General features: G+C 37.8%; 2 protein-coding genes across 2 annotated transcripts in view; both read right to left on the bottom strand.

Annotated features, from left to right (window-relative positions):
* LOC129423833 (E3 ubiquitin-protein ligase UHRF2) overlaps positions 1–8,316 on the bottom strand; it is a 30,684-nt gene extending 22,368 nt beyond the window's left edge. Inside the window, exon 1 of the mRNA XM_055180320.2 lies at positions 8,025–8,316. Within this exon, the coding sequence (XP_055036295.1) occupies positions 8,025–8,177 (153 nt within the window). The 5' untranslated portion in view covers positions 8,178–8,316. The remainder of the gene's footprint in view (positions 1–8,024) is intronic.
* Positions 8,317–9,235: 919 nt separating this feature from the next.
* Positions 9,236–12,964, bottom strand: oaz1b (ornithine decarboxylase antizyme 1b). The gene is given in 6 exon segments (XM_055180321.2): positions 9,236–10,164; positions 10,236–10,321; positions 10,408–10,580; positions 10,663–10,749; positions 10,751–10,802; positions 12,758–12,964. Coding segments are annotated over 6 exon segments (657 nt in total). The 5' UTR covers positions 12,886–12,964; the 3' UTR covers positions 9,236–10,033.
* Positions 12,965–14,245: the final 1,281 nt, after the last annotated feature.

The following is a 14,245-nucleotide window of genomic DNA, read 5'->3' on the forward strand; positions in this document are numbered from 1 at the left end:
AAGCATGGTCACGCTGATCTGAAAGCAGACAGATGAAAACGCTTCACAGAACCAGACAGGCGATTCATGAAAACCATTTCTGCCAGCGTAAAACAACGCCGAGCGTTCAGACGGGTTATTTTCTTATTTTTAAAACACACAATGTTCTGTGCTGGATGTAAAGTGTTGTGTGTCCTTTAAAATCAACGATGAGGTTTAGCACATAAAAGATTTCACATTTAATCACTACTGTAGTAAGATCATCTCTGAAACATGACGTTCGGTGAAGGAACAAAGAACATCCAAAACATAGAGATTATATTGTGCTTTATAGCAACATCCATTTAAAGGAATATAAAGATTTTAATAACAATTAACATTAATCTCATTAACATACAGAAACCAAATCTAAACAAATATTCTTCATACTGTAATGCAAAAATGGTTTTAATCCTTTCATAACATTTGTAAGTTGTAAGTCTTCCTAACCCTACCGTACATGATGAGAGTCAATGAATTTAACTGAATGTCTGAAAATCATTTATTAGTCTCTCCCTTTAATTCATCTTTTATCATAATACAACACAACAACTCTACAAGATTTCTAATGTTTACAGAAAATTTTAAACCGCTTTGAACACGAAATGAACATGAACCAATTATTATATTATTCACAAATAAATCAGATGTCACACAAGTATGTGTTTATTTGTGATGTGTATGAAGTGAAGTGTGTAAGATCATGTTCACAGAACACAACCACTTGTGTGTCTATCTGTGTAAAAGATGGTGACGCACAAGTAGTTTTAAGCTACTTACACACACAAAGACACACACACACACACACACACATTTCTCAAACAGACAAACCAAACTCTAAACTGTTGCTAAAGTTTAATAAAGTGATGTGTGTTATTCATGAATAAATCTGCTGAAAAGTGTTCTGGAACGATGAGCTGAAGATTTGCTCCATTTTGAGTCGGACTCTCTGGCTCACGGCCACGGCTGCTGATCGACGCCATTTTCATTGAGACGTGAGCAGAGAGAGGGCACACCATGATCCTCTGAAGTTAAAACAAACCCTTCTGAACCAACACATACATGATTCTCTGTCTGTTTCCCTGCAACAAAGACGGAAACTCAAACTAGCCGAGCAGAGGAATGTACGCCACTGCAGATCCCTGCACGGAATTCTGGGATATGATGAGGAGACGCCCCACTCCCCTCCCCCCATCCTCCCGACGGCACATGAATGAGGAAAAAGTGGAAATAGGTCAGATTTAACCCGACACCAGACGCAAACACACCAACTTACAAATCAGTTTACCACACTGTTTACTGCCACTACTGCAGTAAAATCACACCAGAGTTTCCCTCGCTTGTTGCTTGATCTGTTTATTAGATGATGATACTGTGGCTTTAATACCGATGAAGGTTCACGCTGTGGCCCGAGACGATCGCGGATCACAGATTCTGTGTAAACATTCTGTCTCCAAACACTTTATCATCATCACGGGGAGATCATGATCTGAGAATAAATCAACATTATTTCCTGTCTTCAGCCAAAACATGATTATTTATTACTTATTATCCTGTCTTCTTTAATAACCGTTATAGACTAATCCTAACAAATAAACCAATACAATCAACTTCATTTATTTAATAGTCTTGTATATGAGAATGAATATACTAGGAATACACCAGTTAGACCAGTAAGCAAAACCTTTACAACCACCCAAACCCAACCACTATATACAGGGTTTCCCGCAGAAAATTTGTTAGTTAAGGTGGTAGGGTTGTGTGGGTGGGCGGGGCTGGGGGGCATGGCAATCAAAGGGCAGACGCGTCATGACGAAAATATTTTTATTTAAAACACTCAAAAAAACAAAAATTTGAAGAAACTATGAGCACATACTAGATTATTAATTAATTAAATTTTGTATCAACTGTGGCAGTGTGAAGCGCGTCCACGCTATTCTCCGAGATGCACTTGACGGCCTTTTGTGCAACACATTTTTTTTTGGATGACCTAGTTAAGGTGGTAGGGTTTCCCAGCTTAGGTGGGCCGCCCGAACTGAAAAGAGCTGCGGGAAACCCTGATATATCTTATATTACAGACATTACCTCCATACTTCATAAATGAGGAATAATTCATTTCCCAAGACTTTTTTAAGATGTCAAACGTTGGTGTCCACAGAGTACGTGTATGAAGTTAAAGCTTAAAATACCCCATAGATAATTTATTATAACATGTTAAAATTGACAAAAAATGTGCTGTTTGTTAAATGCAAATGAGTTGATTATAATGCAAACACTGATCACCATAATGTTTGTTTGTTGCAATTGAAACTCAATTGTGATGTCAATTATTTTCTTTCTCTCTTTGCACTAAATGTCAGTGCCGTGGTTTGATAGTTCAGATTAAGGAGCGGTATTATTATAATAAAATTCCCGTATGACATCATAAGGGGAGACGAATTTCAATATTTTTCACATGCTTGCAGAAAATGGTTTACCAAAACTAAGTTACTAGGTTGATCTTTTTCATGTTTTCTAAATTTATAGAAGCACTGGGGACACAATTATAGCACTTAAATGATTGTCCCCTTTAAACCTAAAGTCAAATATAAATCCGTCATGTAAGCTCATTTACATATTGCAAAATAATATTCGTAACACTAATTATTATGAATACTAGTACTAATGATAGTAAGTTAACGTTTACTTGCAAACACACCGACTGTGAGAACATTTAAAAAATGAACAGTAAAGATGAATTTACTGCTCATTTAATTAAAACTAAAGGGCACATCATGCACGATAATTCAAACACAGAGAAAGAAAGAGAGAGAGAGAGACAAAGTGAAAGAGCAATATAGAGAAAGAAAGAAAGAAAGAAAGAAAAAGAGAAAGAAAGGTGATGTAAAACAAAACAGCAGCACAATTCAAGAAAATTGTGTTATCTTATATTGAGTTGTGTGTAAAGCCACAATTACTGTGTGTTTGCACCAACACCACCACAATCTACTACACACACACACACACACACACACACACACACACACACACACACACACACACACACACACACACACACAACACATCTTTGATGTCTCAGAGACAAACACAACAATGGTAATTATTTGAGTGAAATCTGGCATATCCTCCTCACAGACGACACGACACAAAGATCTTTCATGTTTAATTCCCTCGTATTTCCTCACAGCTCTACTGGCAGACTGGTTAAATAGTTATCCGGTTAGTAAGTCATGACTAAGTGCTGGAGGATTCTGTAGTGCGCTGCTACAACAGCAGATTAAAACAGACGCTTTTCTCTGAACTGCAGGCTCAGGCCGCGCCAAACCAGACGTGCAAATCAAAATGGCCGACAGTCAGCAAGACACGCAAACCTCTGCATGCGACGCCAAGACTTTAACATCACAGCAACCTTTCATTTTAAAACATTGTGTAATTATATATCACTGCTATCATCATTGTGTTTTACAGCTGTAGAAAGATCTTCAGATCTGAGTTAAATATCATTAAAAGGCTGAAAAATAATCATCCAGTATATTAGTTTAACAAGAGTCATGTCTCTCTCTCTCTCTCTCTCTCTCTCTCTGTGTGATCTGTTCAGATGTGTCAAGCTTTGTCTTTTACTTTCTTGTGTGGCGTTCAAGAACCTCGAGGATCTTCGAGTTCATTCTGACCGCACTGTTACACAATAAAAAACACAGCAAACATCAGGAGAAATGAAATGTGATCCAGCATTCAGCACAGAACCGGACAGAACCGCACGTCTGTCCAACACACGCAACATTTGAGAGCAACAAGTCAACCACCAAAACCACATCAGTAACCAGAGACCTGCAAACAAAACCCTACCGAGCTCCCTACATAGACAGCAGGTCAAGGCATCATAGACTCTCATCATAATCTATCACACGCAATCCCAGAATACACAATGACAAACTCAATAAAACAAATAATCCAATACAGAGAAGAAGAATTCATCTGTTTCTAATGCTAGAAATGTGTCTGTGTAGAAAGACGAAAGCAAGTCAACTCACTTCAGCTTAAACAACTTTAGGGCTGCAACTAACAATTATTTTCATAACCGATTATTTTTTCAATTAATCGACTACTCGGATAAAACCTAAATATTTTCTCAATTCGCATTTTCACGTAATAGAACAAAATAAGGAACTACATTGGGGTATGCACATGTGTAGAAGAGTACTTTTAAAACCACTACTAATATAATCTTTTTAATTTACCATGTTTTGAAGATTAGCTCAGAATGCAGTACTGACAGGAGTTAATATCATCTTTACTACCTTATTAATACGAGCAGAATCTGATCCAGGAAATGCAGATGACCAAACTGATCCATCAACTTCACTAGCGAGGCTTGAGCAGAATGTAACAGATTGGTAAGTAAGGATATTAAAACTAGTGGTGGGATCATTTGGACCATCATGATTCATTTCAGAATCGATTCTTGACATACTAATTAGCATATTTGTGATGTCATTACATCCTAGACTACTTACAGGCTGTGAGTCAGAAGTAGAGATCAACCAATACTGATTTTTTTTAAACCAATAACAAATATTTGGCTGCTTATGTGCCCGATAACCGATATGCTGAACTGATTTTTATTTACTATTATACTTCTGTTTTTGACTCAATTACTACAACACTGAACTGAATAAAACAATCACTCCCTCTTTACATACAACATAATAAATAGAGGGGTCTGAAAGAGTGAAGAATAATATTAATTTAATGAATAATATCACTGGAATAATACATTGTCAAGAAAGACAAACAAAACAAAACAGCTTATATGTCATTGAATTTCTTAACTGGTATTTTATGTCAGAAAAATTCATCTGTTGTTGTTATAGTTTATGAAATGGCTGCTAACAAAGCGCTCTTTATCTATGCTTTTACTCACGCATTAACTTTATCAAACTGCAATAGCTTGCAGAGGTAATAAATAATTAATTAATATCCACAGACCTTTATTTAGATGTTTTTAGCAAAATAATGTTAATATAAGTTAGGGTAAATCTTGTTAAAAGTGAACTTCATTCAGTGGCTGTGCTTCAGCCTTCAACACGGTAAGTGAACAGCAATATGAACGTGATTTTACGAGGCTACTAATAAATAACAAAAAACTAATTTAAAGGCGGGGTGCATGATCTCTGAAAGCCAATGTTGACATTTGAAATCACCTAAACAAGCACACCCCTAGCCCAATAGAATCTGGACCTTCTGTTGATAGACCCACTCCACACATACGCAACCCAGGCAATGATGTCGTTTAGTAGACACGCCCCGTACTGCTGATTGGCTACAAGTGTGTTTTGGCAGTCGGCCTGACTCCCTTTTCCAAAGCGTTTTTCAGAAATCGTGCACTCCGTCGTTAAAATCTGAATCACACAGCCGATCTTATTCACAGCTATTTCATGTACTACGCTTTTAATCCTTAGCGATCTACAATCACTGTTAGTTTGAGTCGTTTATAACATGCATTTGAAAAAGCAACACTAGTCAAACATAATTATTAAACATATTCTTTATTATCATGAAAATACCTGAAAAGGTTTGAAGAACAGCAATATAAATTTATCCTTAAGCCATTTCCTGGAGCTGTGTCATGTCGGCTGCGTCCGAAAACTCAAGGCAGTGACTCGTTGCCTCGCTGCCTCATGAGGAAATGACTTCGGAGGCATGAAGGCCGCTCAGAGAAAGACTTTCGGACACACTTCAAAGGTAGCGTGTTTGAAATATAAACAGAGAGCGCCTTTGTGATAACTAATCACATATTTGAAAACTACAATACTAATTTCTCACTAGAAATGCAATTCAAATGTGTAAAATGTGACAATCTACCTATATTTACACTAAATTGGTGGTCCAGTCGCATCCTTGGCCGCCATTTTGTTTTTTCGAACTCGACCAGGCTTGACCAATCACATTCTTATTGTACGCCCACGCATAGGTATCTCAGGAGACAGGAAGTAAACCTAACATTGGACATGCCTTGATGCCTTCCTGCCATGGAAAGCTGCCTCAGAAGGCAGCAATTTAGAGTTTTCGGACGCAGCCGTCATCATAGCTGCCTGCGTGTGTATTGTTCTTCGTCTACAGCACATTTTGAGGTTCTGCACGAGAGCGCCCCCTGGCTTTTGGATGTAGCTGCATTTCACCGTAATTCATCGAGAAGCATAGCAAGCATTATCGGCCGATCGATCAGAAGCGATAATGACTGTCGTGTCCACATCAACAGGCCCAGGAAGTAAACTGTTGCCTACAAAATCTGTATGTTTGTTGTAGTCCAAGAAATGAGATTTAAGTTAATGATAACTCGTGTGATTGTTTACTTTGGGGTTTGTACCTTTTGCATATCACTAACATGTACTAATACACACTTACACACCAGAGGAAATTTAAAATAGTGAATCAGATAAGAGGTGCTCATTAAACTATCGGCCACTGATAGTGTAAAATTGCTTTTATCCATGATACAGATTTTTGGCCGACATATCGGTGCATCTCTAATATTGACAGCCAATAAACTTAAATATCCTTGCACAAGAGAGGTTGTTAAGTGCACAAGTGTATAAAACCAGCGAGTTTGTTGTTCCCGCTCCCTGGCCCAAAATTCAGAGCACCTGGACTTTAATGTTGCGCTCGGATTAATGGCATCAGTTTGAAGAAGGTTGCGTTGCCCTTAAGAGTCAATCAGCTTCTTTTTTGTCCACCAATCAAGTAGCTTTTTATAAATAAGTAAAAATAAATAAATAAATGAGTAAACTATTGCCCCGCCCTCAATACTATCGTGTATAAGCAGCCAATAGGACGATCTCAAAATGAGGCATATTGCCCAACACTATAACACACCTATAGAAACAAGTCGTAGTCTGACCTTGGTTTAAATAAAAGCTAATTTTGAAATAATAAGGAAGTGTTGAGTTTTGAAACTTACAGGATATTTTACTAGTATAACGACCTCTTGTGAACTGTCAAAACATTAGATGACCCCTTTCCATTAAAACTAACTGTGTACGTCCATCATGATGAAGGGTCAAAGGGTGTTTCAATCTGAACAACAGGTCCAATCTGAGTTTAAAGGAACATTTCACCCAAAACTCAATAATTCATTTTTTATCTCATGCCATGAGGCATCACAGCATCAAGAGATGAAGACAATCATACAGATTTCATGAAAATAACAGTAAGACGATGACAGAAGTTAAATCATTTTTGGTTGAGCTGTCACAAGATCCCACACAGATTACGGAAAATGGGTCCGGGATTTTTCTGCTTGCGTTCACACACATCCTGTAATGGTTCAGGATCTAAAAGCTGTTTTAGGGTTCAAACCTTGAACGGCAGCATGACCTTCTCATGTTACCAGCTTCAGATGAAAACAATTAGTTTGACAAGTGAACCGTTAACCTTACTAATGCTGCTGTGCTAACAAACAGGAATGAAAGTTTACCATGTTTACACGGTTCAACCCACGATTTATTTACAGCTAGAAAAACATCCAAACAATTACAAACTTCACCTGAAAACTCACTAAGTTTACACTACAAAACAAATCAACAAATGCTCATCAGTGAGTGAGTGACAGTGAGTTCAGTCAGGTGTGTGTAGTGTGCTGCTCCTGATCCAGGATCAGTTAATAAACCAGACATGATCATCTGTTGATTAAAATAACTCGCATGCAAACAAACAAACAAACAAACACGATCGACCGAATAAATATCACAAAGCCGATCCTTATTATACAACTTAAACAACACAATACTTCTACACAAACACACAGATCTATAAACATGTCTGTAAAGACTTTCCATGCCATTCCAAAATTCCCTGACATTCCAGGTTTTCCATGGCAACACTGTAACCACACACACACATAGACGGACAGACGCAATAGTGTAAGAGTGTTTTCTGGCTGAATTCGGATCAGTTATGGAGTGTTGCGCAATGGGAACAGGAAGCGGATCATCATCATCTCTCTATACCTGTTTTCCTCTGTAGAAGAGTCTCTGCTGCTCGGGCTTCACATTAAAGATCTCTTTGATCTTCACGCGCAGGGACTCGATCTTCGTGAGCCGCGACAGATCATCGATGGTTCGAGTCTCCTTCCCGTCGATCGTCCGGACCTGAATCCACATCGCGCCGTTCGACAGACGTGAAAACCAGCGTGTGAGCGGAAAACTGGGCGCGCGCGTGCGCGTGTGCGTCTGTTTGTGTGTCGGGGGGCTTGTGTGCGCGTTCGCGGTCTGCGGGGGAAGCGCGCGTCTAGCCAACGGCTGTCAAAGGGAAGTCTCGCGATATGACACAAATCTCGCAAAACAGATATGTAAAAACGCTTTTAAAGAGACAGAGACAGAGCTTTTGAAAGTATTTAACTGCTTTGTGTTTAAATTAAGAAGAGAATCTTTCGGTCTGCATGTAATGTCTACATAAACATACACGAAGTATGATCGTTTAATAATAATAAATAATTAGTACTTAAGAACTGTCACTAAAATCACATTGACACAAATTGATACTTTTTAAGTTAGATGTCTGCAGGATTATCAGAAATGGATTCTTATGTTAACTGCATTTCTATATTTAATTAAATCCTCCATTATCTCGGACCTTTACTGTATGAGGTGCTGATAATAAAGTCTTTGGCGACATCTAGAGGTGAATTAATGCTCACGTCTTTTTAAAATACATCTCTATTCTCAAATCTTTTATACAAGTTAGTTTGCATAAGTTTGTCTGAAATTAATTCTTGTGATCTTTGTAGTTTCGTAGCTCATCTGGTATAGCACAGCATTAGTGACACAAATCAAAAATGTAAAGAAATGTACAACTTCAATGCGCCATGAATCATTTTAGAGCAAAGTATCTACCAATGCAAATAATGCCCATTTACTTCTTTTTACTTTTTGTATAACCATTTGAGCTCTGTCACAGTTAAATGCCTAAACATAATGTATAGTGTTTGTACAATTTTAGACTAGATTTTATAAAAGCAGAATTATCTGGATACTGACACACTTCCATTAAAATTTCTTCTAATGATTAATATAAGCATACATGGAATATTTGTGTTACACGCAAGACAAAGATTAAATATTTGCATGCATTAAACCCATTTTAAGTTTTAGTAAAGCTGGGAGACATGCCAACTACCCACGTTTGTTGTAGGAGTTTTTATATATAAAAAAAACATACATTTTGGTTAAATGATGAATTTTATTGTCACAGAAGCAGTTTATGTACCACTAAAGAGGTGAAGGTGGTTTTCAACAAAGTGAAGAATAAACACACGGACAGAATGAGACTCGAGCACAATCAGCCCAGAAAAACTCAAAAGACCAAACAAGATTCTGATATACAAAATAAAGAGGTAAACAAGCTTTGGATGTGTCAATTTCACACTCTGTACCGAAGGTGTTGTCATACAAGCAGTTTTTTTCTAATAACATAAGTCACATCTAAAAAAAAAAGCAACACACATCAAAATCGCATACTTTAAGCTGTTCAGCCCAATTCACTTCAAAACTGTTGCTGTGCCACTGAAGAACATTGAGGTAAAAAAAAACATCAAAAACTGACCATAAATGATGAACAAACAGCCTGTAAAACCCCTCAAAACCAACACGACTTCATAGACTAAACTTCCATTTGAATAGGAATATTAAAAGAACAAATAAACATTAAACTCAATATCCAATCAAAATAAAGACCTTACGTACCCAAACGAAAAAAAAACATGACCTTTTTTACATTCCAGAAACTGAAACAATTTATAAACAAACAAGCATTAATAGATAATCTCTTGATAAACAAAACACTCGGGGCAAAGCAGAGGGGAAAGACTACATTAAACTGTGAATGTGAACAGAATCTAAACTAAATCACTAATTTATTCCATACATCCACCTGTATGACTGTGGATTTACAGACGGGCTGTGGGAACAGAAGCAGGTGATGGGGAGAATGAAAGAGGACCGGGGAGGATGAGGAGAATCTAATCTTCGTCCGAGGAATCCCTGTCAAAGTTGTAGGCCATAAAGAGAACGTCAGGTCGAGTGGGGACCAAAGCATGACCCGGTTTCACCATCTCAAAGCCCAGAAAGCTGAACGCACGCATTAGTTTCACTGTGGACAAAAGCAAATTTAAGCTTCGGAACGACACGCAAATAAAAAGACTTTGTTTTAGCCTTACTCACCACGGTCGTCCCTGTTCTTATAGAAACAGACAAAAACACTGCCGACCTTCAGATGTTCTTCAGCAAACTCCAGCAGAGCGATAAAGCTGAGGAAACAATCCAGAAGAAATGCGTTACAACCCGCACAGTTTTAGTATGTTTTGGTCTTCTAATGTACTGATCCACCCCTCACCTCTCCTTGCTGCCTTCTGGAAACGGGTCGCAAGGAATCTCCACAAACAGACCATCGCCTCTCAGTGCCGCCTCCCATTGGATGGTGCGGGACACGGTGGGCTGGCTCCTGAAGTGCAGTATCCGGGGGCGACCGCCCCCACCAGGCTCTTCTGTCACAGTCAACTTCCTGTCCTACAAAGAGAAACGATTACATAATAAGAGTCACTGAAACGGAGGAGGAATGTCCATATGATTAATGTATGTGTGTACTTACTGAGTACAGCTGCTGAGCTGTAGATGTGTGATCCCGTGCTCCATTCCCTCGCCCACCTGGGATCTTCAGAGGTGGGTGAGGGGCATCAGGAGCACCACAGAGGCCCTGGACCAGCGGTACAACTACAACACAAAGACAGACTACACAAACAACAACAACACACTGCATTACAATCCAAACACATTACAGCTGTTTTACACACAAATGACATCATTGTGTGCTGGTTTCATCAGAGGAAGGCTGCAAATATAACTTGAGATGAAATCTTAGCCTTAACTTTCACACACGTCACATCATCAATCAGTTTGTGATGACGTGTTATGGCCACATGCAACAGAAATGCATGTTTAAGTGCTATGATTGGGTCCCCAGTGCTTCTAGTGACCTAGAAAATGTGAAAAAGATCAACCCAGTAACTTAGTTCTGGTCAACCATTCACTCAAATAGCTCATTGAAATTTGTCTCCCCTTGTGATGTCAGAAGGGGATCTTTTTATAATAACCCCAGTACCCCACCCCTTAATCTGCACTTTCCAACCACTGCACTGGCATTTAGTACAGAGATCAACTCATTTGCATTTTAAGGGAAACACCCAAAAACAACACATTTTTGCTCACACCTACAAAGTGTCAATTTTAACATGCTATAAATGATCTTTGGGGTATTTTGAGCTAAAACTTCACATACAGACTCTGGGGACACCAAACATTTAATTGACATCTTAAAAAAAGTCTTGTAAAATGTCTCATTTAATAATCTGTCATTCTGTGCATTGGACACTGCGCTTGTGTAACAACCCATATGGCAAATAAAAAAAAACATTTCTCAGGTCAAAAATGTTTTTTAAATATATTTTTCAATTTGAAAATATATTTAGTTTTAACCTTCATTTATTAACATTTATGTCAATGTATTTCAGGGGCAAAACAAATACATTTCTAATTTTACGACCCATATGGCCAAAAATATTTATTTTCCTGTAAAATATCTAAAAGTTTGTATAAAATGATAAGTATATTTTTGCAGTTGAAAATATATTTAACTTTATTTATAGTTTTTTTCCAATGTGACGTAAATATAAATGCTTTAAAATATATTATTTTTAAAATATACAAAAATGGCCAAAAATATATTTTGGTGAAATACATTTTTGTAAACATTTATATATTTCAGCACTTATTTTTTCGCCATTTTTTGAAATATATTTTAAATTATATATGAAAATATATTTTTTGCTGTATGGGAATAATTGACTGCGTCACATCTGCACGCGCTTCCGGGATATCCTTCCCCACAAAAACGCATCTTTTAAGCGGCTTAAACGTTTTAACGCCATTACATTTATAAAATGCAGAAAAAAATAGCCGATATCGTTTTGCTAAGAACAACATAAAGCTGCAAAAAACATCATTTAAACCCAAATCTCAAAGTACAGAAAAACTACATTTATCTTTAAAAAAAGATCCATTATAAAATTAAATTATAATAAATACGCATCAATTATTTGACACGTCGTTGCGATTAAATCCCAGAGTCGAGTGACGTCGTAACGGAGCCGCTGTGACGTATGTGTGAAGAACGAGGCCTGCGACGTCAAAGCTAACGCGAGCTAAAAACAACGACAATTTCTAACGGCAGTATCGAAATCAAATAGATGTTTTGCTCAAAATTGTAAAATATCATCATCTGATGTATAAATCGGATTACTGTGACAATAATTTGACGGCTGTATGGAGTTTACGAGCCCAAATGTGTGAAGATGCTAAACAGTTGATTTCAGCCTATATTCTCGACATGACACGATCAATCAATATCATTTCTTAACTATTTTAAAATCAGAAATTCTGTTTTGGGGATTCAACTCTCGAAATCATTTGTCAGGATGCCGGATGTGACTAAAAACAGCTGCTAACATTAGCATAAGCCCGTCAGGCCCCGTGACACCGTAAATCCTCACAAAACCAATTAAAAGACAAAATACTCACAACAATCCTTAACATCACACTATTGTGACTTTATAATGTGTCGTGAACAGCCCTCCGCTGATATAAAGCGGTAAACATGTCTGAAACGAGCTGTTGAAAGAGTCTTTTACCTTCCCATCATGTCATTAATACTGTTACTGAGCGCATCCATGCTGCTGCTTTTACTCAGTTTCTTTCCTTCTTTCTCACGGGCAAAACAATGACTATTGAGGATCCGCTGGAGGTTGGATTTTACCATCCGGCCTCGGGAGAGTTCACGGCGGCCTGTGTGCTCGTCAGCGGTCGGGCAGTGAATGAAGCGCAGAAGCGTATGCGCCACACAAAAACACACTTTGGTCTACTATGGCGAAGGATTTGCTTATGAATATTCATTGAGTCGTGGTGACGTTCCCTCGCGGACGTCCTGAATAATATTCAAGGCTAGAGCCGTTTAGCGAATCAGATAGGCATAAACTAAGAAAACGATGAATATTTATGAGCACAGCCTTCGTCGTAGTAGGGTTAGTCGTTTCTTGATCGGTACGCGTAGAGGCGTTTGGCCACCGAGCGGAAAATTACTGAGAGGAAGTAAATGTACTTCAGGGGTTTTTTAGAGGCGTGTTTGTGTTATAATATTTTCACATCTTGTGCCATTTCTACAATAAATGTTAGATGTTATAGAGGACATCTTAAAACGTCATAAAGTGCATTTTACATTAAATACATTACCTCGAGGTTATATACTTACTACTACAGTTGCTTCTCTACTGTATTTAACCATACAGCACACACGTGCACACGAGTCTCTGATCTTAAAGCAGTTCAGGTTAAGGAATTATAATATAACATCAACATCATTTCATCAACATCGAGTAGGTTTATTTAAGTTAACTAAGCATTACATTTGAAAGTCATAAGAATATTACTGTAATTTACAATTAACTAAGAATAAAAGTCAACTTTAAAATAGTTAATATTCTTAAATAGATCAGTTTTGATGACGTATGCAGCATATAAATGTGACCTCGGGAGACTGCAGCCTTCGGATTAATACTCACCCCATACTTTAATTTATGAAATGTTATAAGTCTATCCATACACAAACAAATGATAATTACAGTTTAAAATAACATACGTACTTCTTTATCATTAATTAATTAATTTTCACCATACCCTGCCTGGCCTGTACATCATGAGTGTTGATAATGTTGTCTGTCTACCTTCCAATGACCAAATCATGTATCATTTTCTAATAATGTCAATTTGATTTTATGGCCTGTTGTCATTTAAACATGCGAGCAGTTGAATACTGTAGGTAATAATACTGTTATGTACTGTATAATGATCATGACAACGCGCATGCTCAGTTTTTCGGCCACTGGCTACTGCAGCATTTCTAAACTATCAGCAGATGTCGCTGTGGTGTAAAACACATTCAGATCTCTAAACATCATCACACACACACACACGCACACGCACACGCACACACACACGCACACACAGGTGATGTGTCCCACGGTTTTACACACAAACACGTCAATCTATCTCAACATAATAAACTGCTCTCAGACCTGTTACTTACTGTATGCATTCATAACTAAAGGCAGTCATTTTTAGAC

This window comes from Misgurnus anguillicaudatus, chromosome 9 (assembly GCF_027580225.2).
Source record: "Misgurnus anguillicaudatus chromosome 9, ASM2758022v2, whole genome shotgun sequence".
Lineage (NCBI taxonomy): Eukaryota > Metazoa > Chordata > Actinopteri > Cypriniformes > Cobitidae > Misgurnus > Misgurnus anguillicaudatus.